General features: G+C 42.3%; 1 protein-coding gene across 1 annotated transcript in view; it reads right to left on the bottom strand.

The window, feature by feature from the left end:
* Positions 1-27,763, bottom strand: part of MON2 (MON2 homolog, regulator of endosome-to-Golgi trafficking) — a gene marked incomplete in the record, with an annotated part of 2,751,369 nt that overhangs the window by 1,002,265 nt on the left and 1,721,341 nt on the right. Inside the window, 1 exon segment of the mRNA XM_044088289.1 lies at positions 8,731-8,821. Coding sequence (XP_043944224.1) covers positions 8,731-8,821 — 91 coding nt within the window.

Here is a 27,763-nt window from a genome sequence, read left to right as displayed (position 1 = left end):
CTTGACTTTCTTATGTATCTTTTGCCAAATTATCTTTTAAAGTTTGCTCCACATACATTAACAGCACTAGAAACTTCTTTATTGCTTATCTCACTTTCCTCATCCATAAATATGACTTCCACTTTCTTATTTTCATCTGTATAATTCCAAGTGACAGTCTGCCACATTGGTTTAGCTATCTACTGTACTTCTTGCATTATCCACACTCCTAGATATTTAATTTTATGATATCCCCGTAGAAACGGACCAAACCTTGAAACAGACCATATGTTAGTACATTTATTACTATGGCTCTTATTTTTGCCTTATTTATCCTATATCCTTCAAGTTTATTATAACTGCATAGCTTTTCAAAGACTCTGTCTAAATCTCCTTTGGTACCGTTATGCATAGTATTGTGCATCTGTGAATAATGCCATATTTTCCTGTACATTTCTCCAACTATATCCTGCTATTTCCAACAATCTAATGTTTCTTGACAAGTGCTCCAAATAAAACGTGAATAGCATGGGAGACAGCAGACATACCTAACTTCTCCCTCTTTACACTTCTATTAAATCTGGTAACCCTCTTCCACACTCTAGACTTGCTAAGGATCTGCTATATGTCTTCAAAATTACCTCAGTCCATCTCTACAGAAAGCCATATTCTTCAAAGGCCTCCTTCAGAAAGCTCCAATCTACTCTATCAAATGTCTTTTCTGCATCTAGACTTACCAATACCAAGGGCCACTGTCTATCCACAGCATCCCCCTGAATCATTAATGTTCTGTTAATATTATCATATGCTCATCTCCCCGCTATAAAATTGTGCTGACTGGGGTTTATCAATCTGAGTAAAATTTCAGCAAGTGTCTCAGCTAGCTCAGCTAGTATTGTCATAAAAACTTATTATATATTGGTCTACATGATCTACGGTCTATTGGGTCCTTACCTTCTTAAGGTATTAATACTAATAATTGCTCACTGTCAGGAAGATGGTATCTCACCACCTTTAAAGTATAATGTTAAATATTTGTTTCCATATTTTGACACTGATTTTTTTCTTTTCCATATTTCTATTGGGATGCTTTCTATACCTGGGGTCTTACCCATATTTTGTGCTACTACTGCCCTATGTATTTCCTGTTCTTGAATCTCCGCCATTATTTTTTTGCCTGTCTCCATCCCCAGCCCAGTGATCTGCAATCTCTTCAAGTATTCCCGCAGCTCTCCTACCTCTCTTTCTGTTTTTAATTCTTGTCCATAAAAATTACAGTAAATCACTGCCATCACTTTTGTTACTTGTCCAGGAATACTCTCTAGCCTTCCAGTCTGGTGGTTTGGAAAATGTTTAGTGGATTATACAAAACCCCACCATAAATGCAGTATCTAAAACTTCTGTGATCACCTCTCACTTAGACAAATCACAGCAAAACAATAGCATTTCCAATGCTTGCTTACATGAAAAAGTTTGGAAATGACTCACATGGGATAAATGGTTAAGGACACAACAGAGGAGGAATAAATCCTACTGTCACACCTGTCCACCTCCTTTAACTCACTACCACAGGAAAATTAAGACAAGTTTTAGGCTTTTGGGATGCAAGCTAATTACAAATAAACACTCATCACCAGAGGGATGCATGGCATGAACACAGGACAAATCAGAGGGTGACCAGCACAATGTGTTTCCTTAAGTAGAAGGGCCTAGAATCAGGCTGTTCCAAAAATATCATCCTTTATGACAGGACCCATAGGCGAAAAGATACAGTTCTGTTGCACTTTGCTTCACATACGCATTTAAATGTGCAAATGTATCACATGAATTAACGTGGCATTTAATCTCCATTGTGGACTTCATAAATCAGAAGATTTCCCACACAAAATGAGAGCCCTAGTACAACAGGATAACTTATTATAATATGCTTCTGAGAAATGGATTTCAATACCTTTGAATTCAAGAGAAAAATAAGAACTCCAAGTAGGGCTATAACCACGTCCAACACCCTCTGACTACTTGCACATCTCTAACACGTGGGAGAATGAGATGCCACATGCTTTGCAAAGTATTCATATAAGGCTGAAGACCTGAACATGGAAAGGATGAGATTAAATGGGGGGGGGGTGAGTTGATATAAGTTCAAACCTCACTAATACGCAGAAGCCATTTGGGGAAAAGGAATGGAGTTAATTTCCTGGCCTGGTCTCTGACTATTTCATCCCAAGAACTTGGTGGCTCACTCCCTATATATCAGTGGGGCATCCACCAGCTCATGTAAGTCAAAGATCCAAGTCTTGCTTCCAAGAGTGTGTCACAAGGAAATGTCTAATCATGTAACCTACCAGACTTAAAAATAAGAGGCCTAGACAATAAACTGCCAGGAAGGCAGCAGAGGCCTCCATCAAAAGTCATGACTTTTGAAGTGAAGTCAAGCCTAGGACCAGAGACCTTGGATTTACGTTCTTTTCTTTCTGCCTTTTATGATCCTGGATGAGGCCACTGACTGGGTTCTCTTCATCAGTGTTGGGCACTGGATGAAGAAAAAGGTCCTAATCTTGTCTTTAAATGTAAAAGAGCTGAAGAACTAAGAGAAGTGACATTCTTCAGTACCACGGTTTAAGCAGAGATAAGCAGTGCCTGTGGTGACCCTGTCTCATTTCTTAACAGCCACAGCTCCAAAAAGATAATCTAAGCTTCTTAGATTTGAACACAGGAATTTTTGAAATAATACATCCTAGGAGGAGAAATGAACTGCATGAAGAGTTATAATTAACTGGATAACTATGGGGTGGGTGTGCACAAATCATCTGAAAGTGACAAACAGACACAGTGCATGGGACTAATGGAAGTGCCCTTGCAAGACTATGAGCATTCCCATTTACTTTTGTGCCACAATCCACCTGAAACCATCAAGCTCCTATCCCCTGCTAGTCCATTTGGCCTTCTGCTGGTACCACAAGACACTGGTGTAGACAGAAAGAGAGAAAAGAGGTATGGTCCACAGTCATCATTTGGTAAGCCATTAAGAGATTTTTCATATGCCCCTAACACCTCCCCTTGTTGGCCAGAAAGCATAGTGTAATATCTACTCTTGGACCCAATGTAACTGCAAGCTTCCTCAAACATGCTACATCCAAGCTAGAGTGCATACACATTTCATGTTTGGTTCATACTCCCTGACTCTCAAAAGCTGTAGAAGGTGTAATATTTGGCTCTCCTAATTTGGAGCTCTTACTTCAGGACTCCATCAATGCCCTCCCCTTACGATGGGTGAGCTGGCATCAGCCATTAATTCCCTTCCCTCTTACTTGTCTCATCCAATACTTGGGGCTCTAATCAAATCTAGGCTGTGTAAGGCATAGACAGGTCTCTTTACCTCTACATCACTGAATCAGTCTGCAACGATGGTGACTTGAGAGTTTCATAAAACTCACATAAAAATGGCAATGTAAGGAAATACTCAAGTGTTCCACCTACTACAGATTAGCCATGGAAGCAAAATAACTGATCACATTGGTATGCTCTATTACAACTTTGTTTCGCTAAACTAAACAGCCTAAGTAGGATACAGCATTTCACATGTTTTAACTAGACTTGGATACGCCTGACACTTAACTACACCATACTGCATGGTAGTCAGCAGACTCTAAACTATGAAATGTTAGGTTATAGTAGCAAGTAGCAAAGTAATTGCTCCAAAAAGAAAACTCATTTCTGCACAGTAAAGAATTCCAATTCTAAAAATCTGAAAAGTACAGTTTTGTACCTACCATAAATGTAGATGTTCGAAGATCCACATTGCTGCAGTCCTAACACTTGGGGTAGTCCGCTGTCCCTCAGTCTGACTGACATCATTTCTTGCCCCAGATGTCAGAAGACCCTAAAAGAAAGGTCAAAACCCATAGACAACAACTAAACAACCAACTAGCCTAACACCAAAAATATGTATAATATATACAATATATACAAAATGCAATATACCTCAGATGGATAACCCAACCCACACAACCACCTCAAACAACAGAGGGAAGGAGTGGATCTTGAACATCTACATTTATGGTAGGTACAAAACTGTACTATGTTCTTCATCCCACATTGCTGCAGTCCTAACACTTGGGTAGAATCCCAAAGCAGAGGTAAGGGAGGATGGCTAAACTATAATGAAGCAGGAGCTGCCAGAATGCCCTGCAACACAGCAGTGGCAAAACCAGCCCTGGATTTAGAGTACAATGGAAGGTGGTAATGCCTAGAGAAGGTATGCACTGAACTCCAAGTGGCTGCCTCCAAAATATCCTTAGTAGCCAGCCCAAAAGCTGTTGAAGTGGCAGTAGCCCTAGTGGAATGAGGTCTAATCCCAGCTGGAATCTCTTTGCCATGATGGGAATAACAGAAAGCAATGCAAAATCCAATCCACTTAGAAATAGTTTGTTTTGACACTGGCTTGCCCTGAGAGCACAAAGCAAAAGAAACTAATAACTGCTGAGATTGTCTGAACCCTTTAGTTCTGTCCAAATAATATCGTACATCTAAAGTGTGCAAAATCTTTTCCCCTTTAGTTTGGGGATTTGCATAAAAAGTAGGCAAATGAATAGTTTGGTTTAAAGCCACACTAGAAACCACTTTAGGCATAAAGGAAGGATTAAAGATACCCTATCCTTGTGGAAAATTAAGAAAGGCTCAACTGCCATAAGGGCCTGCAATTCAGAAACCCTTCTTGCAGAGGTATTGACCAACAAAAAGCAGTCTTCCATGACAAATATTTCAACTCAGCAGTAGCTGCAGGCTCAAAAGGTTGTAGAGTGAGTTTCTCCAACACAAAATTGAGATCCCAAGCAGGAGTAGGAGCCCTTCGTGGGGGTCTTATATTCTTTGCCCCTCTAAGAAATTGCTTGAATAAAGGATGAGAAAACAATGGTGGGTCACAATCGTAGTGAGCTGAAATTGCTGCAGCATGAATCTTAATAGAAGAGAAGGACAAACCTTTGTCCAATAACTCAGTAAGATATTGAAGAGCCACACTTAAATCAGGCTCAGAAACATCCAAATCCTTAGCTGCACTCCAAAATAAAAATCTCTTCCATTTATCTGCGTACACTTTCCTTGTACTAGGCCTTCTAGCTTCCAAAATCACATTCAAAACTTGTTGTGGAAGTTGAGACCCTCTATGGTTTAAAACAGAATATGCCATGCTGTTAGGTGAAGAGAGTGAAGTTTGACATTGAGCAAATGACTGTCCTCCTGGGACAACAGATGTGGAATCAAAGGCAAAGGCCATGGAGGCTTCCGTACTAGACTTCTCAGTAGTGGGTACCAGTGCTGTCGAGGCCAATCTGGAGCTATCAAAATCATCCTTGGTTTGTCCTGTCTGACCTTCAGAAGTACCCTTGGGAGGAGAGGCAGAGGTGGAAAGGCATACACATGAAGATTTTTCCAACTGAAAGAAAGAGCATCCACTTTCCAAGCTGTGGGATGAAAAAACTTTGGCAGCTGGTGGTTTAGTGGAGAAGCACAGATCTATGTCTGGAGTTCCCTGGACACTGTCAATTTCTGAAATACATGAAGATCCAGTTTCCACTGTGGGGATCCATGATTTGTCTGCTTAACACATCTGCTAAGGAGTTCTGTGGCAGAAACCTTGCCTGAAGACTTAGTTGTAAACTGAGAGCAGTCTCCCACAAAATCATTGCTTGCCTGCATAGAGGATAAGAATGTGTTCCCCTTGCTTGTTGATGTACCACATGACAGTTGTGTTGTCTGTTAGAATCAACACCTGCCCTGGAAGAAGTAAATCCTTGAAAGCTATTAATGCAAACTGGACTGCTAACATCTCCTTCATGTTGATATGTAGATGCTGTAGTCTGGCAGGCCACTTGTCTTGTATCCACTTTCCATTTAGATGAGCTCCCAAGCTATGTCTGAGGCATCTGTCGTTAAAATCCCTTGTTTAGGTGACATTCCTGAGCCCACCACAAAAATTCCTTTTGAATGCAAGGTATTATTTGAATGACAGTGTCCAGATCCTGGCAGTGCTGTGTCCATACATTTTGAGATACCATTGTAGCTTCCTCATATGCAGTTTGGCATTGGGAAGCACCAGAATACAAGATGCCATGAACCCTAAGGCTTGAAGGACTGTCCTTGCAGTCAGACTGATGAGATAGCTGATGGAAGTAAAGGGATAGACTCTTTTGTTTGTCCAAGGCCATCTGGGATGCTGTATTCAGTCTCACACCCAGAAAGCACATGTCCTGTGAGGGTACTAGACTGGAATTTATTTCACAGAATACCCCAGGCATCTTAGCACTGCTATCACATATTCCAAATGATGAAGAAGCTCTTCCTTCCTTGAGCCAGAATCACAAATAAGGATAAATCTGTATTCCTTTTAGCCTGAAGAAAGCTATCACTGGAGCCAGAACTTTCGTGAACACTCTGGGCAGTAGATAAGCCAAAGGGCAATGCAGAGAACTGATAGTGAGAAGTCCCAGCTCCTGCAACTTAGTCTGATAGGAACATGAAAGTAAGCCTCCTTGAGATCCAAAGTTACCATCCAATGATCTTTGCCCAGCAGAGGTAAAAGCTGCTGCAACGTCAACATTTTGAACTTGGGAATGTCCAGATAAGTGTTGAGGATAGATAAATCCAAAATTGGTCTCCACGTGTTCCCTTCTTTGGTACTAGGAACAGCCTTTCTGGCATAGGAACCGCTGTATGGCCCCTATTTGGAGTAACAGTGAAATTTGCTTGTGAGCCTCTATTCTTTGTTGAGGAGGAATGTCTGGCATGCCTTTGAAAGGAGGCAAGGTATGGAAATAAAACCTGTAACCGTGATGTATGATATCCAGTACCCATTTGTCTTGGGTAATTAAACTCCAATTTTCTTTGAAAAGTGCCAACCTTCCTCCCAAAGGTGCTGCCAGGCGAGAAGGTTCTGGCAGCTGAAAAGGTAGGTCATTGGGTCTGTTTAAGGACTGACCCCTGCCCTCACTCAAGACTGTGCAGGAGAACTCCTGTTCTAGGCCTGAAAGAGCCCTGACCTCTGCCCCTGCCACATCTAGATCTACCCCTAGACTGGGAATCATAAGAAGGATTTAGTAGGCCAATTTCTACTAAACTTTGGAGGCTGAACCTGCAAAAAATCTTTAACAGTCTGCATAGACTTAGCCTTGTCTTCCATTTTCTTTAAAACTGCTTCAGCAGGAGAACCAAACAAGACATCAGATTGCAAAGGTGCATCCAAAATCCTAGTTTTAACATGGTCAGATAAATTTTGATCCCTCAGCCAGGCATGCCTAGAACTGACCCAGTGGCAGCCACCCTAGATGAGGCCTGTACAGCATCAAAACCACATTGCAAAGAATGCTTACCCACCTGCTCAGAAACATGCACTAAATCTTGTAACTCTTTACAGTCAATACCTTAGCATCAACGTTAGATTTCAACTGAGAAAGGAGATAATTTTGATATTTCAACATGTGAAACTGGCAATTCAAAGCTCTCATGGCTAGAGTGGAAGAAGTATAAACTTTCTTTCCCCATCTATCCAAGGCCCTGGCCTCTTTATCTGCAGGAACCGGATTCTTGACAACAGAAGCCTTAACACCCTTAGGCCCCTGGGCTATAGTTTTCTGTCTCCCTAGGGACTCTTTAAAAAGATACTTATGAGCTTCAGGCACCCTGTAATACCTATCTGGTTTAACAGGAGCAGGAGGCAAAGAAAGCCTCTGCAAACACATCTTCCACCACATTCAGAACAGGAGGTATAGCTAAAGGCCTATGCTGGGTAAAACAAAAATGAATCAGAGAAATCCTGGCCTTCCCATTTAAAATGCTCCCTCATGGAGTGAAGGGTCTCTGAAAAGAAAAATCCTCAGGAGGAGAAGCAGAAGGAGTAGAATCATCCACATCAGAATCAGAATAATGAGAATACTCCTGCAAGTCTTCAGACTCAGACACATCCGGCCTGCTCATAATCCCCAACACAGGTTCCATCCTAGGCCTCTTATCAGGAGGGGCATAGAGCCTCTAATTAAAGTAATTAAATCCTCTGCCATTTTGAGCATGTGCTTCTTGGGCACAGCACCTGAAGAACTGGGAGTGACCCCACAGAAGCTAAACTAGACCTGCCTCTAGGAGAAGCCTTGGAAGCAGAAAGAGGGCCTTACTTGAAGCCCCTACAGCCTGCCCTGCCTCCTGGGAGGCCACATCCTGTAAAATCAAAGTTTCTCCCTGGGACTCCAGAGAGGCCTCCGTCGAACCACCGGTTCCACTGATCTAACCTAGGTTTCACTGCCTTGTCCTTGCGCTTCTTTGAGGAAGCCGCATTTTGTAATTGCACCGCTTCCCAAAGACCAACCTTGCACAATCCAACCTCCGCATTAAACCTAGCAGGTCCTAAACAAGGTATACACAAATTATGGTAATATCTGTTTCCCACAAGAAATACAGTTATTCACTTTTTCTGACATCCAAACCACTGAGGCAAGAAAAACCAAAATATTACCAACTCTGACTTGTCTGAAACTCGAATTAAAATTTCAGAACTTGCAACACTGCTTCTGCATCGGACCATGACTACCCCAAGTGTTAGGACTGCAGCAATGTGGGATGAAGAACATCAGTAAGTTCCACTAGCAAAACAATTCTTCCAAAAAGACAACTCATGTCTGCACAGCAAAAAATTAAAGTTCTAAGTACTCTGACAGATTTACAATGCTAGTGAACAGGATGTAGACATGTACTGTGTACCTTGTTGTTTCCATATGCCATATCCATTGCCTCCATGGATAAGGAGCAGAGAGCATTTATTAAATGGTGCAGGGAGACATCATCAAGGTACCTGCAAAACAAACACAATAAAATAAAAATTTATAAAGATATATTTAACTAAGAAACATATGACTGTGTGAGTGTACTCAAGTGTAGATATTGAAATACTAGGATCACTTTTAATAAGAAATCATAACATGAATTAAAATTCAGGTGGCCTCATGTGTTAAGCACTAATATGTCCCTAGTGAGTGTTAGGTTACTCTCTTAGGCTGAAGCTACATGTACCAGACCAGAATGTAAAACTGTGAAATCCATTCCAACTTCTATTATCCTTTGGTGCCAAAAATGTTCCTTTTGGCAAGGTAAATGTGGGCCTGTAACAGAATGTGACTAGCCATCAGCAGCACTATTAAACTAAAATTGGCTTCCCACTTAAGCAGCATGTTCAATAACAGCCTCGCATCAGGCTTTGCACCCACTGAATGGCGCACAGCAACAGTTATCCCACTCCACACAGGGGAGCCACCACTGACCCCGGGAACTATTGACCTATTAGCCTGATGAGCCTGATCTGCAAGGCCATGAAACGTATCATCATGGAACTCATAAACTAAGACATTGGTAACCTCCAAACTCTGGATCCCACCCAGTTCGGGTTTGTGAAAAGCAGATCATGCCTCCTGAACCTGATCGACTTCTTTGAGGCAGTCACCAAAGCCGTAGCTGAGGGTAAGGTGGTTCACACAGCCTATCTTGACCTCTCCAAGGCTTTCGACACCATTCCCCATTCTGGAATTACAACTAAACTAGGTATAAATCCCTATGTCACAAGTTGGGTTGCCAACTGGCTCACTGACAGAACCCACACTGTAAAAGTTTCAGACTCCAAATCTGACCTCAAAGCAGTGAAAAGTGGAGTACCACAGGGTTCTGTCCTGGGACCTCTCCTGTTTGGTATTTACTTTTCTGAAGTACAGGCTAACACAGAAGGCCTCTGGCTAACGAAGTTCACAGATGACTGCAAACTAGGAGCCATAGTCAAGTCCCCAAATGATGTGGACATCCTACAGAAGGGCCTCGCTGAGACAGACGCCTGATGTCAGAGCCATGGCCTCAAGCTCAGTGTCAAAAAGTGCAGTGTCATCCCCTTTGGTAAAAACTCTGTACCCATGAACTACCACATAGGCAGCAATCTAACACCAAATGTGTGATGAGACCTTGGGACCCAGGTGGACAGTAGTCTCTCCTTTGATAGTCACATCGCCACAGTAGTCAGGAAGTCCTTCTACATGGCACACATCATAAAAGGGTTCTCATCCAGGAAAAGAGAGGTCATCGTTCCCATCTACTCGACACTCATTAGACCCATTACAGAGTACAACGCCCCTTTTAGAATGTACCTGATAAGACATCTGCAGCAGCTGGAAAGGCCACAGAAGTACCTCACAAAGAGGATTACTGGCCTCAAACAAATGCCCTACACTGACTGCCTCAAAAAACTCCAGCTTTACTCCGTAGCATACCGCCTACTCCGAGGTGATCTCTGCCTAACATATAAAGCTATGTCAAACCCAGAGCTGTTGGACATGCTACACCTAAAGAAATCCCGATCCCTCCGGGCTACACACTCTAGGAACCTAAACCTTGTCACCACAATAAACATGACATGCTGGAGGGATAGATTCCTGTCCCAGAGACTTCCAATACTCTGAAACAGGCTACCCATCTATGTCAAGCAAAGTTCTTCATTAGCACTCTTCAAGAAAAATCTTGATGAGTGGATGGGAAATAGGAAATACACCCCGGGGATCACTTCTGTGTCTCTGCTCGACAGTGGCACAGGAAAATAACTTTCTTGGGTGGCATAAGCCAGGGAACCTTGTTGGCTAGGCTTACATAGGCCCTTGAGCTGATAGCCTAGTACTTACCTATGAACCTATAACATTACAAATCAGGTAACCCTGAACTACCTTGTTCTATGGGGAGAATCAACTTGTACTCAAGTCTTGACCTCATTCCATTCCAAATTCCATCAACTCTCAACTGTCGTCCTCAATTCTCCAGTTGAATAAATCATGCCTGACCTGTATATAAAAACAAGAGGGACTAAAAAACATTTTCATCGCGTGCATCTTACTATCCATATCAATAATTAAGATCTTTCAATTTCTTAACATTTACATGATCTTCTGTTTAGTCTCTTCTTGTGCATCTTAACCTGCAATAACACAATCTTTTTTTTAATCCAGAATCTAAATACCTCATCTTGCTGAAGCAATTCATGTGTGCAGGTACATAGTTTTTTACCATCTTCGTAACCTCATAGCACAAGAAATCGGAACAAAGGCCTAAAAACAGGAACGGATTATAAACACTGCTCTTATAAACTTGTAAGTTGCTAAAATAACAACTGGTTTGTGTTACCATGCATTTTCTGAAGGATATAAAATCTGAAACTTAAATGTGTGGCATTATTTACTTACTTCAGTCCTCAGTGAATTGCCAGAAAATGACAAATTTTATGAGGAAAAGACCAAAAATAATACCTGCAACTGACTTTTTTCAATAATTTCTGTTTTCACATTGAGACAGCTCTCACCAACATGTTAGTCATCAGCAGCTATCTTGACACCAGGAACAGCATCATCCTTGGTACATCTGGCAACAAGTTTTATGCGCTGGCTATCCTGGCCTTTTATAGCAATCAACTCCCATGCCCATGTCATTAAGAAACAAGGGAACATTTTTATGCATACTGCCTTAATGGCTGTTGAGGTACAAAATAAAGCTGAGAGAGCATGAGAATTACAACTTCTTTATTTTCATACTGGAAGAGTTATAATCAACATGTCTGCAGTCCATCCATTTCCATCAAAAACTCTTAACTTGATGCTTTTCAGACTTGATAGTGCACCTGACTCTACGTCAGAAATTCTATGAATGTCTCATCAAGTTGGCTGCTAATAACCATGCACATAAGCCTTTAGGTGGTATGACAGTAGTTCCCAGCATACATTATCAGATAGACTTGTTCTGATTTCTAGCATCATGAAGCACACACACACACACACACACACACACACACACACACACACACACACACACACACACACACACACATTTCTGTTTGCTCCCTTTGAACCTTTTAGTTTTCTGGAACAGGGTTTGTCTTCCTCAAAGAATGGGAGATTTCTGTAAACTACTCCACTCTTGAGTTGGACAGTACAAACTACATATTCAGTGTCAATGTAAGGTACAGAAAGTTCTAGTCTATATGGTTTCATTACTGCAGTTCATGAATAACAAAAATGATGTACTCCCCATAACAATGTATCTGTGTTGTACATTTACACTCTTCCTCAACTGATGGGTCTCTTTTCTGACTCGACCGCTTTTTCCAAATTCTCTAATCCGACTCTCGAGTTCCTCCCTTTACTCTTTGTGCCCCACTAACCAAACATACCTCAGATTGAGTAGCTGCTCCCAATAATCCATGGTTGATACTATAAGGAATTTAAAAAAGCAGAGATAATAGAGAACTGATGTTCAAACAAGGAACTACAGTTCTCAAAGTATTATCCATTAGGTCTCTCCAGGAGTAAAGGGAAGGGGGAAGAATGAATATGGGTAACATAGATGCACTGTTATGGCGAGTACATAACATTTGCATCCAATGTTATTTTCACTCATTCCTCAACTGATGAGACAGAGTCCCCAGCTAGATGACCCTTGGGTGGTCTTCTTCAAAGGATATTTCAGAGTACTGCAGTGCTAAAGGCAGCTCTGTTCCTAGAAACCAAATCCAATTTGTAATGAGTAATAAAGGTATGAGCATTGGGGATCAAGTGGCAGTGGCACAAATGTCATCTACAGATGTTCTTGACCATAAGGCTGAAGACATGGACATAGACTCAGTGAGAGACCTCATCAGTGGATTGGTCTAGTAATGCATCAGAATTGACAGAGGAGTCCTGAGAGACTGACTGGACACTTGAACGGACTGGCTGCCCCAGTGAAATAGAAGTGAGAGGCTCAGAACTAAGACCCAATGGTAGTAAAGATATGTGATTCAAGGGAGGCAAGGATGTCCTCTGTCTACGCAAACAGAAGGTCCTCTCCACTATTTCAAAGGCAGAGGACTAGGCTAAACAGAAGCCGGCAGCACTGCAGCTGAAGCTCCCTGTGTAAAGAACCCCTGAATCCCCACAGGTGCCCTTCCCAAAGATGGAGTCAGACCCAAGCTCTCCAGTGCTGAAACACTGAGAGGCAAGGACAGCTCAGAAAACTTCAGAGTCTATCCCAACCCCCTGGAGCTTCTGCAGACACTTCAGCTCCGAGAGTCCTCCTGCTCTGAAAGGATTAGTGATGGATGGCTCAGGGAAGTGATCAGAGCCGCAAAACAACCTGTCTTCAGATCCAATAAGTACACCCCCAAGGATCTCAAATCAGAGGGCTCTGAAACTACAGAATGGGCCGGAGAAGCAGATATTAAGTGAAAGGCAGTAGTAGGCAGCCCAAAGGGAGATGGAGAAGGAATTAACCCCCATCTGGACCTGAGCTCTGAGGAACTTCCTCATCATCCTATCTCACCTCTGCTTTAGACAACCTCCTAGAGAATCTAAGTGATGAGCTGGTAGATGGTGGTCAGGAGGGCTTCCTTGGAGTCTCCTGGAGAAAAGAAGAAGGAAGTCAAATAGCTATCAGCTCCAGTGAGTATCAGGGTGACCAGATCTAAGGTGACTTAGGTTTTGAGGTTATAGGATCCGAGGGAGTCAGACCTGACTTTTTTGAAATTTTTGATGGGGGCTCCATGATCAGAGCCGAAGTAGGTAATTGGTCCATAGACCTTTTTCTGGTGTCCTTATCCTTAGAAGTCGATTCAGGTTTCCCTTTCTTGGACCTCTTGGAGGGGGGTTGAGCCCCAGTTGGAAGTGAAGAGGAAGTTAAATGATGAAAGCGCTTCATAACCAACTTAATTCTTCTGTCACTTATAGCTCTGGAATTGAAACCTGCACAGATACTGCAGTCAATATCTAAATGGGTAGCGACCAAGCAATAAACACATTCCATGTGGGCATCAGAGTTGTTAATTTTGTGCCCACAGAAAATGCATTTTTTTAACCCAGCTGGCTTATCTGTCTTTGTAAAGTAAAGATATTACAATTGATCTTAACCAAAAGATCAAGAGTGATGGTTACTGTATAAATTTTTTTTTTTTTTTTTTTTTGGGGAGAAAAGGTACCAAAAGTGGTACACAGGAATACCCTTCTAAAGGGTGGAAAATGGGAAAGGAAAGAAAGGTAAAGGAAAGTACAGTTGTGTACACTTACCATAAATGTAGATGTTGAGTGTATTCACTGTTGCAGTCATCACATTTGGGTTATCTGCTTGCAGTAGCCCTCAGTCAGCCTGATTAACAAAGTCTTGGGTCCTGCGTCGTTTGCTGTCTCATCTTCCGTGATGTCAGGTAGTCAGGGGTATAAAGCATGCAGCCGACGCAATTACATCAGTTTTTCTTGCCTCAGATGTCAGGTGCCCCCCTAATGGGAAGCAATTAAATATACATATATATATATATATATATATATATATATATATATATATATATATATATAGATATAGATATAGATATATATACATACATACACAAGGTTATACCTCCAACAAAAAAGCAAATACACCAAAAAGCTTTTAAGCATAGTACAGTAGAGGTACAGCCAAAAGAAGTCAGGGGGCTGGAGGGAGGGTAACCAGGATTGCAACAGTGAATACACTCGAACATCTACATTTATGGTAAGTGCACACAACTGTACTATGTTCTTCGTGTTTCAATGCTGCACTCATCATATTTGGGTAAATTCCCAAAGCTAAGGAAGGGAGGAGGAATTTAGATAGCATTAGGACCATCTATAAGGCCCTGCAAGACTGCAGTGGCAAAGCCAGCTCTGTATTTAGAGAAAATTGACAAACGGTAATGCTTGGTGAAAGTATGTACAGAACTCCAGGTAGCAGCTTCTAGGATGTCTCTAGTAGGGACACCTCTGAGAAAGGCTGTAGAGGTAGATGCAGCCCTGGTTGAATGGGGTCTAACCCCTGTGGGATAGGTTTTCCATGGTGCTTATAGCAGAAAAGAATGCAATGGCCTATCCATTTAGAAATGGTTTGCTTTGAAATAGCCTTCCCCTCTGCCCCTGCAGCAAATGCCACCAGCAGTTGTTCAGATTTCCTTTGAGGTTTAGTCCTGTCCAAGTAAAATCTAAGTTGTCTGTACACATCTAAAGAGTGCAGTATCCATTCCCCTTTCTTCTGTGGATTAGAAAAGAAGGCTGGCAAATTAATGGATTGATTAAGAGCCATATTGGATACCACCTTGGGCATGAAGGAGGGATTGGTCTTGAGGGATACCCTGTCTGCATGAAAGATGATAAAAGGCTCCACTACCATAAGGGCCTGTAATTCAGATACCCTTCTTGCTGAAGTGATTGCTAAAAGGAAAGCTGTTTTCCAAGAAAGGAATTTTAACTCTGCACTTGCAGCTGGCTCAAAAGGAGGAAGCGTGAGTTTTTCCTATACAAAGTTAAGGTCCCAGGCTGGAGTTGGGGCTCTCCTGGGTGGTCTTAAGTTTTTGGCCCCCTCTGTGGAACTGCTTGAGCAGTGGGTGAGAAAAGAGGGGTGGTTCTGAGTTGAAATGAGCTGAAATGGCTGAGGAGTGAATTTTGATGGAGGAAAAGGAAAGGCCCTTGTGAAGCATCTCAGTTAAGTATTGAAGAATCTGAGGTAAATTGGGTGCTGCTGTGGCCATCTCTTGAGTTTGGTTCCAGGCACAGAATCTTTTCCATTTTTCAGCATAAGATTTTCTAGTACTAGGCCTCCTTGCCTCCAAAATGACATTCAACACTTGTTTACTGAGGGATGGTAACGGAGATATTAGGTAATTAGCCAGGCTGCCAGGTTCAGGGTTTGAAGCTGGGAATGCAGAACCTGGCTCTCCTGCTGTGAGAGGAGGGTAGGGGTCTGAGGCAGGTGCCATGGGACTAGCTGTGACACACTGCGCAAGAGGGGGTACCAGTGTTGGCGTGGCCAGTCTGGTGCAATCAGTATCATCCTTGGTTTGTCTTGTTTGATCTTTAGTAGTATTTTGGAGAGCAGAGGCAGAGGAGGAAAGGCATAAACTGAAAGGCTTTTCCAGCTGAATGGCAGAGCATCCACTTTCCAAGCTTGTTTGTGGGGAGTCCTTGTGCAGAATTTGTCCAACTGGTAGTTCTGGGGGAGGTAAACAGGTCTATATCTGGGTTTCTCCATTTGTTTATCAACATGTTGAAAGTCTTTGGTTCCAGTTTCCACTCGTGTGGGTCCATGAGATTTCTGCTTAGTTCGTCTGCCAGTGTATTTAGTTTTCCTGGCAGGAATTGAGCCTGTAGATGCACTTGGTAGCTCAAGGCTGAGTTCCACAGAGCCATGGCTAGTCTGCAGAGGGGGTAAGAATGGGTACCTCCATGCCTGTTTATGTACCACACGACAGTGGTGTTGTCCGTCTTTACCATTAACTGTCCTGGAAGAATGTGGTCCTTGAAGGCTGTCAAAGGATTCTGTACAGCTAACATTTCTTTTTGATTGATATGCAGGTGCATTTGACTTGGGTTCCATTTGCCCTGAATGCACTTCCCTGCAAGGTGCGCCCCCCCCCCCCATGCATAGTCTGATTCATCTGTTGTTAGGGTTTGGGTGGCAGGGGGTACAGTGAAAGGTAGTCCCTTGTTTTGGTGGCAGGCCTCTGCCCACCAATGGAACTCTATCCGTAGACAAAGTATGATAGGTATCATTGCTTCTAGATCCTGAGAATGTTGACACTATAGGCTTTTTAGATACCATTGTAGTTTCCTCGTATGTAGTCTTGCATATGGAATTAGTAGAATGCACGAGCCCATGAACCCCAATGCTTGCAGTATTTGTCTTGCAGACAGCAGGTTTTTTGTGGCCATGAGTTTGAAGTAAGTTGTCAAATGAATTTGTTTCTCTGGCATGAGGAAAGCCATCTGGGAAGTTGTGTTCAAGCTTGCTCCCAAGAATATAATTTGTTGACAGGGTACCAGGTGTGATTTCTTTTCGTTTATGGTATACCCCAGACAAGTTAGCACCTTTTGTACAAATGCCAGATGATTCAAAACTACTTCCTGGCTTTCTGCCTGAATTAAACAATCGTCCAGGTATGGGTATATTTGAATATTTCTTTGCCTGCAAAATGCAATGACTGGAGCTAGGCACTTTGTGAATACCCTGGGCACAGTAGATAAGCCAAAGGGCAGTGCAGAGAACTGATAGTGCATATAGCCTGCTTTGAAGCCGTAGGTATCTTCTGCAAGATACCCTGATTGGGATGTGGAGGTAGGCTTCCTTTAAATCCAGTGTCGCCAACCAGGCGTTTTTGCGTAGCATAGGAAGCAACTGGTGAAGAGTTAGCATCTTGAATTTTGGAATCACCAAAAAGGTGTTTAAGATAGAAAGGTCCAGGATAGGACGCCATGAGTTGTCTTTTCTGGGTACCAGGAAAAGTCTTGAGTAGAAACCTTGTCCCTTTTCCTCTTCTGGTACAGTTTCAATAGTCTTTATCCCTAAGTCAGAGACTACTTGTTTTTGAGCCTCTACCCACTGATTTGGGGGTAGATCTGGCCAACCGTTTGGAGTTGGTAACATGTGGAAGTGAAATCTGTATCCTTTGAAACTATATTTAAAACCCATTTGTCCTGGGTAATGAGTTCCCAGTTTTTTGCCTGCAGAGCAATCTTTCCCCCTAATGGAGCAGTCAGTTGACAAGTGCTTGGAAGTTTTAAAATTACGTCATTGAGACAGTTTACCATAGGGGGGAATCTTACTACTCCCTGATTTGGAAGTGGGAGCCCTCCACTGCTTAGTCCTGTGCGTACCCTGGGACTGAAGCCTGGGTGTTCTGCTGGTTCTGGGTTTGGACAGAGAAGGCCTGGAAGAGGCAAGAAAGGACCAATTCTTAGAGGGCAAATGCCTACTAAATCTTGGAGGCTGTACTTGTAGGAAATCTTTAACAGTTTGCATAGATTTAGCTTTTTCCTCCATCTTTTTAAGAACAACTTCTGCTTTGTTGCCAAACAAGCGGTCCTGATTTAAGGGAGCATCCACCAATTTAGCTTTAACTTGATCTGGCAAGGATTGCTCCTTAAGCCAAGCATGCCTTCTAGGTACAGCCCCAGTGACAAACAGCCCTGCAAGATGCCTCTAGTGAATCAAAACCACATTGCAAAGAATGTTTTCCAACTTGTTCAGCAGAATGCATTAAATCCTATAAATCCTTATTTTTAGCACAGTCAGAAATCATCATTTTCTGTTTAAGCAATCCAATAATATGTTGCTGATACTTTAACATATGAAACTGGCAATTTAAGGCCCTAATAGCCAAGGTTGTGGAAGTGTATACCTTCTTACCCCATCTACCCAATGCCCTGGAGTCTCTATCAGAGGAGACAGGATTTTTGGCAGTAGTAGCCTTAATGCCCTTGGGTCCCTGTGAAATGGTCTCAGGATCCGCAGTAGGATTTTTAAAAAGGAACTTGTGAGAGTCAGGATCCCTGTAATATCTATCAGGTTTTCTGGGAGCAGGAGGTAAAGAGTCAGGGGCCAAGCTGGATTCCAAAAAGGCATCATCAACAATGCCTAGTACAGGAGGGATAGCTAAAGGCCTGTGCTGGGGCAAGAGTAAGAAATCCCTAAGCCTCTTTTTTGAATCAGAGTAATCCTGACTTTCCCAACGAAAATGCTCCCTAAGGTATGCAAGGTCTCACTAAAAGAAAAATCCTCTGGGGGAGCAGAGGGAAGAGAGTCCACTGCAACAGAATCCTCATAAGAAGATAAGGGTAAATCCTGGTCAACAGAGGAAACAGAAATTTCAGAATCCTGGTCAGAAGTATCATAAGCAAATTCAGTCCAAGGTCTCTTAGAGGGGGAAAGTTGGCTTCCCCTGATTAAAGTAATAAGGTCTTCAGCCATTCTTATCATTTGTTTTTTAGGCACAGAGGCCTGACCATGCTATCTGGACATTGGTTTTCTAGGCATGATTCGAGTTTTAGGCCTTGAAGAAGAAGATGTCGGTTTAATATGCAAGACAGTAGGCCTGAATACACCCTCAAAAGCCGGTGCCTGCACACTGGCTCCGGACCCATCCAAGGTAGAGACATCCGCAGGTTCCACAGTTGAAGCATCTCGTGGCATACTGGACTCCGAATGGGTCTCAGTAGAAGCATGCAAATCTGAAGTAGCGAGTATCAGGGGCTGCAAAAGTGCCTGAGTACTGGGGAACTGGTGACTGGCTTAAGAGAAGCGTCGTCGACAGCTTTGGACCTAGGTGGCCTGTCTCTTGTCTTTATCTTTGCGTTTTTGGAATGTCGGTAATCGGATGGTTTACCTAAGACATATCTGGATAATTGAACAGAGTACCAAAATATTTAGAAGCGTAAATATACCGACGAAGAATAGTTCGTTGCTTAAATAAAGCACAAAACCGACAGCTAGGTATGTCGTGGTCAGGGCCTAGGCAAGGAATACAGTACGAATTAAAATCTTTATGAGGTTTTGCTTTCCACAAGAAATACAATTACTGACTTTTATGGACATCGGTTTAGAGCAAGAAAAAGTTTCCCCAACGGGGTACTTAGCTTTAGCTGAAGACTTCAATTCTGAAACTCGAAAACGAAAATTTCAGGAGTCAGCCGACCGGCACTTGCAAACTGCTTCTGCTTCGGGCACCGCACAGTAAGAAAGACTGATGTAATGGTGTCGGCTGCATGCTTTATGACCCTGACTACCTGACGTCATGGAAGATGAGACAGCAACCGACGCAGGACCCAAGACTTTGATAATCAGGCGGACTGAGGGCTACTGCAAGCAGATAACCCAAATGTGATGACTGCAACAGTGAAACACGAAGAACTTCAAACAATGGTACTCAAGAGAACACCCAAGAATTAGGTATGAAAAAGAGGTATTGCCTGATGATAGAACCTGAAAAATGCTAGAAAGGGAGGACAGGTGAGGAAATTCAGAAGATAATAAAAATGCAATAAAAATCTGACAAAAACCTCACAACCCTGAGAAAAAATACCAGATTGCTTGACAGAGAAAAATCTGTGCCTTAGCCATATGGTAACAAACGTGATCTGAGGTATGTTAGGTTAGAGGGGCATTAAGGTTAAAAGGAGGAGCTCGAGAGTTGGATCCGAGAAGCTGGAAAAAGCATCCAAGTTGGATACAAGACCCATCAGTTGAGGAATGAATGAAAATGACAACATCAGAAGTTTTGTACCTACCATAATGCAGTTTCTTCATTATCCCTCATCCATCTTCTTTGTCTTGTGGGAAATCTGCCATCAGGCAGATCCAACCCAGCATCTATGGCTACTCCAAAATGCTCAAGCTCTTTCCCTACTCCCACAATGCATCTGTCTCCCCATGCAACTCTCAGACTGAGTTTGCTGCACAGACCCTAAAAGGAACTAAAAGGTAAAGAAGTAGTGGTTGTGGCAACCAAGGGACAAACTTCAGGACTGGTCTACAAGGTCTGTCCAGCAATAAGAGAAGCATGAGAATTTGGAGGGGCTTAAAGAGTAGGTGGCAGAAGCTGTCAAACTAGGGATAATGAAGACCTAGCATAATGGTAATTACATAACTTCCATATCCTTACATTACCTCACCATCCACTTCAACGTAAGGGGACAGATTCTCCAGCTACAGAGGCCTAAGCAGAATGAAGACAGGATGCCCCTGATGATGGCAAACCCAATAAAGGACCTTGACCTGGAAATCACATCCAATTTACTGTGCTTGATAAACTCCAGCTTTACTCCGTAGCATATCGCCTACTCCGAGGTGATCTCTGCCTAACATATAAAGCTATGTCAAACCCAGAGCTGTTGGATATGCTACACCTAAAGAAATCCCAATCCCTCCAAGCTACATGCTCTAGGGACCTAAACCTTGTCACCACAATAAACAGGACACGCTGGAGGGATAGATTCCTGTCCCAGAAACTTCCTATACTCTGGAACAAGCTACCCATATATGTCAAGCAAAGTTCTTCATTAGCACTCTTCAAGAAAAATCTTGATGAGTGGATGGAAAATAGGAAATACACCCCGGGGATCACTTCTGTCTCTCTGCTGGACAGTGGCACAGGAAAATAACTTTCTTGGGTGGAGTAAGCTATGATACCTTGCTGGCTAGGCTTATGTAGGCCCTTGGGCCGATAGCCTAGTACCCACCTATGAACCTATGTGCAGCACAGACCATCTTGGTGCAGCACAAATATCAATTGAACAGATCTTGAATACTGTAGAAGCCGTAAAATATGTCTTGGGTTTGAATGTCATGGGTCTGTTGTTAGACTAATATATAAAGATTATACAGTCAGACAACCATTTGCACAAAATAACTTTGGAAACCTTCTGACGCAATGAAAAGCTGGTTGCCTTTTCTTATGGTTTTAGTACAATGCAAGTAAAACTGTATCTGTCTGTAAACATCTAATGACTGTAACAAATGCTCCCCTGTACTGAAATATTAGAGAAAAAGACTGAGATGAACAGTCTAATTTGGAATTAATTCTTAAGTGACCTTAAGCAGAAGTGAATGACTGGTTCTGCTGGATACTCCATCCTTGTGGAAGACTAAATAAGGAGTTTGGGGAAAGCAGCAAGTATTACAGAGACTTGCTTTGCTGAGATAATGGCTACTAGAAGCAGGGTCTTTAAGGTACTTTAATCCAGTCTGAAAGCAGATTCAAAGGGAAGACAAATCAGTGCCTCCAGTCCAAAACTGAGACCCCAGCAAAGTATATGGGCTTTAATATGAGATCTCAGAAGGAAAATCTTTTTGAAAAGCTTTGCGTAACTTCTGTAAGGCCAGAGTTTAAAAATATGAACCTTGATGGAAATTAGAAACAGCAGCAACTGAACTTCGATAGAGGAATAATTGGAGCCTAAATCAGAGAGTACACAGAAACTCTAAGACCGAAAGAACTGGTGTGGAGAAGGGGTCCATCCCATGTTGGAGTGCCTGAATTAAGAATCTCTTCTGTGAAGCCAAAATAATCTGGATCACTCTGGGAAGGCATAGTGGATCCCTAGCCATTACTGCAACTGCACAAACCATTTGAACAGTCTGATGGAAAGAATGGCTGGGTGAGACATGCTAGATGGGCAAGATAGCATTTAGCTGCAAGTGCTGTAAGACTACTACTGCTGTATGACTGCACCGGAATTTGGATTGGATTTCTCGATTTAATACAGAGACACTTCCATTATTTATTTTTGTTCTTAATATATTACAGATTGGTTTATTTTAAATTTTGTTTTATCTTAACAGTTTTGTTTTTGAGTTTTAAAAGTTCTTGGCAAGGGTCAATTAGAAACAATTACTTTTCCATTCATGATCTTAAAAGGAATTAAATCTAGCTAATTAGTGGGAGGAGCTAATAAACAATTTGTTTTTTAAGCTATATTGCTATATAGCTATATAGCTATATAGCTATATAGCTACAAGTGCTGTGAAACTACTGCTGGTGTGTGACTGAACTGGAGTTTGGATTGGATTTGATATTGGATTTGATTTGACTGGATTTTTCCATAAAAGGTTCCTTGCCAACAGTATTTTCTTTTCTAAGGAAAAAGTGCTTGAATGGACCAATCTTCGGATGGAAACCTCTTTTCCATCAAGATTTCCTCATAGTGATGCTTAATGCCCTTTTTCTCATAGGATTATAGGAATCATGGCAGCTTTAAGGCAACTTGGTCTCATGACCATCAATCCCTTTGCTAACATCCACTGTCAGGTTGTACCCCCTTTCTCAAGGAGGGCTAGGCCAGTTATTCTCAGGGCAAAATTAACATTAACCATACAGTCGCCCAGATTCTGTCTGAAGAATGATAATATACTACACTGCTTAACCAGCAGGGGCAACCTATTCCAAAGATAGGGAAGGAACTGTATAATGAATCTCTCTCTTAATCACTTTCTATTTATTTGATGTTGAAGGTTCAGGTCCCTGGTTCTAAGCTTGCTAAGCTATTAGACTTGTGGAGGTATAGGAGATCAAGGATAGCACAGTCTCTAATGGCTTCCCTAAAGAGTCTCTAAGAAACTGAGTAAATGGATAGAGCTGCTAGCCTCTCTTGGTAGCTGAAAATCTTTAAGCTTGAGATATTCTTAGTTTGCAACCTATGGGAGTTCTCTGGTTATTTGATATGTCAAGTGAGGTACATCCCAAAGAGGGCAGTGAACTCTATAACTGTCCTAATCACTTATGAATATAACAATTACATCTTTAGATCTTGATTATATATCCTTACCTATAAGTAATGCAGATTTTTTTTTTACCACAGCTACTGCAAGATGATCAAAGGAGAAGGAACTAATTTTCAAGTTCCCTTCTTTACAGACTGTACATGTGACAAAGACATTCCAGTGGATCACATTTTGTAATCGCTTTTCATCCAACTGCATCCCAGCCATTCTGAAGCAGTTATTCAGTGCATAATACACCACAGCAAATACCTTTCATATAGTACTTGGCTGCTAGAAACAATGTGATGCAATGCTGGACTCCTAAATGGTATCACTCATCTACAGCCAATGTCTGGGTGCGCAGTGCATTTGCACACATCAAGAAAATGATTTAAAGTTGATAAAGATAAGCCAACATTATAACTGTTCTAATCACTGATGAATATAACAATGACATCTTTAGATCTTGATTATATATCCTTGCCTATAAGTAATGCAGATTTTTACCACAGCTACTGCAAGATGATCAAAGGAGAAGGAACTCATTCTCCAGTCCCCTTCTTTACAGACTACAGTACATGTGGCAAAGACATTCCAGGTGGACCACATTTTGTAATCACTTTTCATCCAACTTCACCCTAGCCATTCTGAAGCAGTCATTCAGTGCATAATACACCACAGCAAATACCTTTCTTATAATACTTTGTTGCTAGAAACAATGTGATGCAATGGTGGACTCCTAAATGGTATGACTCATCCACAGCCAATGTCTGGGTGCGCGATGCATTTGCACACATCAAGAAAATGATTTAAGTTGATAAAGATAAGCCAAGTTATGTATGGCTTTCGTGGTCATGCAGCGGTTAGCAATGTCACATCACTGCAAGAGGTTCTCCAGTTCGATTCTCGGCTGGGGTGCCTTGTGTGTGGAGTCTGCATGTCCTCCCCGCGGTCACTTGGGTTTCTTCTGGGTGCTCCGGTTTCCTCCCACATTCCAAAGACATGCAGTAGGTGGACTGGACACCCTAAATTGTCCGTAGGTGCAAGCGTGCACAAGTGAGTGGTATGTATGAACTACAGTGGCAGGGCTAGCCACCCGGTGGCGTAAACCTTAGCTCAAGATGAATGTCACTGTTGAAGTGACACCAACTCCATGTGCAAAATGGGAAAAGGGGATGAGGACACCTTGACTCCATGTGCAAAATGGGAAAAGGGGTTTAGGATGGATAGATGTAGATTATAGAAAGAAATCATCTTTCTAATGTTATCTTTTGTGTCCATTGCTACTCAGTGGGCACACATAGTCATGTTTCAGTGCATATGGTCTCAGATGGCCTGTACAGGTGCAGCATTACTGGAGGTCACTTACCTGTGTAAGTGGTAGACTGTACGTATATAAGTAAATGGTGTTACACATGTGCAAGCACATCATGCAGATTTTAGAAAAGCTGGTGGTGAAATGGTCAGTGTTGCTGCATTATACTGCTTGGTTCACCAGTTCATTTTCAAACTGGGGTGCTGTCTTTGCAGAGTTTGAATTTCCTCCTTGTGCCCACATGAGTTTCTGCTAGGGTCCACTTCGGGTTTCTTTCCACATTTCAAGAAACATGCTAACAGATTAAAATAGCAGTCCTCTTAGTTGTGTAATGTTGACTGCCTCTCTATGTTATGTCTAAACATGTCCTGTCCAAGATAAGATTCACACCTTATGCTAGCAATAAGCTCCATGGTGCAGAGAGATAAAGCCCTCACTATTTCCAAGGCGACTTGATTCAGACTAGCAGCTATGATACCTGTAGGAACTGGTCAGGGAGGACAGCAGTGAATGGCTGCTGCCAGCTTGCCCATTCTGAGGGATGGGAGAAGGCCTTTGGCTCACCACATTTTCATTTCTGAGAGGGGAATTTGAGAAAAATGGTTTAAAATAACCCCTGCATACAACTGTCAAGGCATCATTGTGCAATGACAAGCCCCCTCAACTGTCTCCAGAGAGCAGCAGTCAGGCAACCTTTCGTGAGCATGGAGTCTGAGGAAAGATCCCAGAAAACGTGGTTCTGCAGGCTGCCTCTGCCATGGGGGCTGTGTCGTCTATTAGAGTTCCCTCCTCTAGCCCTGGGAGAACCATTCGTGAGTCTTGGAAAGGACCTTGGGACTTGCAAAAATCACATTTTCCTGCCTCCTTGTTGATTCTGGGAAAAGGGTCTCTAAGGAGCAGAAAAACGGATCCCAACAGCAGACAAGGCTTTCCCGTCTTGCTCAATTCTGGAGAGAATTTTCTTCACCTTTGGGCTACACAAAGAAGATCTATCAAAAGAAGCACTGATGAATGAAGGTTTGAAGGACTCTGCAAAATCGCGTAGGCACATCCAAGCATGTCTCCTGATGGCTATGCCTGAACCTGCCGCCCATGAAGTACCCTCTGCAGTGTGGGATATCAGCCTTATGGATGCATCAGATATAGACTGGAGGGTAGCCAGATGTGAAGAGATCTTGTTCTGGTCCACCACAGACATGGACCTGGAAAGAGATTTAGAGAGCTCTTTAGTTAAACCTCTTTGCAACCTTGTGAAGTGTGCCAAATAATTCAATGACCACAGGGCAAAGGTTGCTGAAATGTAAACTCACTTACCAAATCTGTCCAAGGCCCTAGATTCCCTGTTAGAGGGATGAAGAGGTGAGCTTTGCTCTGCAGCTCTTTCTTAGTGGCTGTTGCCACAATCGTGGCATCTACCAGGACTCCCTAGCAAAAGTGTGTTCTGTCTTTTGGGGAATTACATGTCTGCTGTAAAAGGCATCTTTATTTTCAATACGGTGCACAATGAACCTTGGAAACAGCTTTTTTCTTGTTATGTGAACGTGAATGCAATGAATGGTAAAAATGGACTGGGTGACTACACAGGGAACTGCACCTCTATGAATTAAATGGCAGAAAACAGACCGTCTTTAATGAAAAGCTGAGGTCTAGTGAGCTAGCAATAGGCATAGATAAGCTATACAGTGAAAGAAGACTGGAAAAAGTTTCTTATGAGGACTAAAACAACTGAATCCTCAAAGGGATGGGAGACGGATGGAAAGAAGAGTCTAAGTCAAAAACAAAAGGCTTGACAGAATAAACTGTGAACCTGTCCTATATCAGGCAGTAACACTAGAAAAACAGCAGGAGTGAGAAGGGGGAGGATGCTTCATGCCTAATCTTATGGAGAAATCTGCCTAAGATAAACAGAGGGAAATAGCTGTATTTCACTATGACTGTGGATTCTCAGAGAGTTTGCGAGTAACAGATTGCAAATGTTACCCCATATTCATCTTAAGTTATTGTGTTTAATAATAAAGAAGAGTTACATTATGTGACTGTAAGACATGCAATATGTTAAGTGTACTTTGTTAGGTGTGCACTGATTAGGGTCCAGTAGGTTCACTTCAAGGTTGATGATGTGAAAGTACAGTTGTGTAAAAACTAGTAGTAGATGACCTATTTATCACTGCTGCAGTATTCCAAACTGTTGGGTTATATCGCTAAATAACCTGGATGTTTGGCCATGTTATCAAAGCCAAAGCTTTCCACAGAAGCATACATCCAATGCATGACCTAAGCCTGCAAGCATAAGGGTACATAAGCAGATGAATGAGCGTAAATCCTCAGACAATCTCCAAGCAAAAAAGTCTGTAGAGGCCTGAGAAACAAAAACTTGTCAGCTATGAAGGGAAATGCAAAAAAACTGTGGTCCTCCTTGGTCCATGAGAAATGAATGAAGAATCTGGTAGAAAAAATACTGCATCAGTGATCAGCAGGACATCTCCTGATACAGCACGTTCTTACACAACTGTACGATGTCCCTCCTTAGATCACTGCTGTAGTATTCCAAACTGTTGGGTAATCCCCCAAAGTTTACGAATTGTGAAAAGTGGCTGGATGAGAAATACAAGCTATTTTAAGTAATCCAGAGAAGACTGACCTAGCAAAGGTGGCAATGGATTTAGAAATAAAAATCATCCACTCTGATGTTTGGTAAAGGTATGTACCAAAGACCAAGTAGCTTCTTCACAAGAATTGTTCTAGAGTCAATGCCCTTGTAAATGACTCCAGATGAGATCACTGCTCTGGAAAAGTCTCTTTGTTGGAAAAGGTAAAGATTTGCCATGCTGAGTGTAAACAGATTTAGATATCCATTTAGTAATACTTTGGATTCCTGAAAACAAACAATTGGTCAGACTTGAAGATATCCTTCGTCTTATCCAGGTAGAATTTTACCCCTCAGAGCAAAAAAACAACTGTAATCAGTTTGTTACAGTTAAATCCACATTCCCTCCAACTCCTCCACTGAAGAGGAAAAAAAAACATTTTACTTTAATACGGGTATGGCGGTAGTGTTATTACCTCACAGCAAGAGGTTCTCCCGTTCGATTCTCGACTAGGCTTGGGAATGCCTTCTGTGTGGAGTCTGGATGTCCTCCCTGTGTTTGGGTAGCATTCGAAAGACATGCGTGCGTAAATAGGCATGCCTTCGTTGAAGGTTGGGTGTCGAGCTGGCACCTCGGCGTTTCGTAAAAAATCTACTGCCAATCATTAGCAGACCGGAGTTCTGCTGTGGCGACCCCTTACCGGGAAAAAGCCGAAAGACAAACAAAGTACAGTTTTGTACCTACCATAAATGTAGATGTCCGAACTGGATAGCATCTGCAGTCATAACAACTGGGTTGTCCT

The sequence above is a fragment of the Protopterus annectens genome, chromosome 11.part0 (assembly GCF_019279795.1).
Source record: "Protopterus annectens isolate FY-2018-M chromosome 11.part0, PAN1.0, whole genome shotgun sequence".
NCBI lineage: Eukaryota > Metazoa > Chordata > Ceratodontiformes > Protopteridae > Protopterus > Protopterus annectens.
The sequence above is the reverse complement of the archived record's forward strand: the minus strand, read 5'-3'. Positions and strand labels throughout refer to the sequence as shown.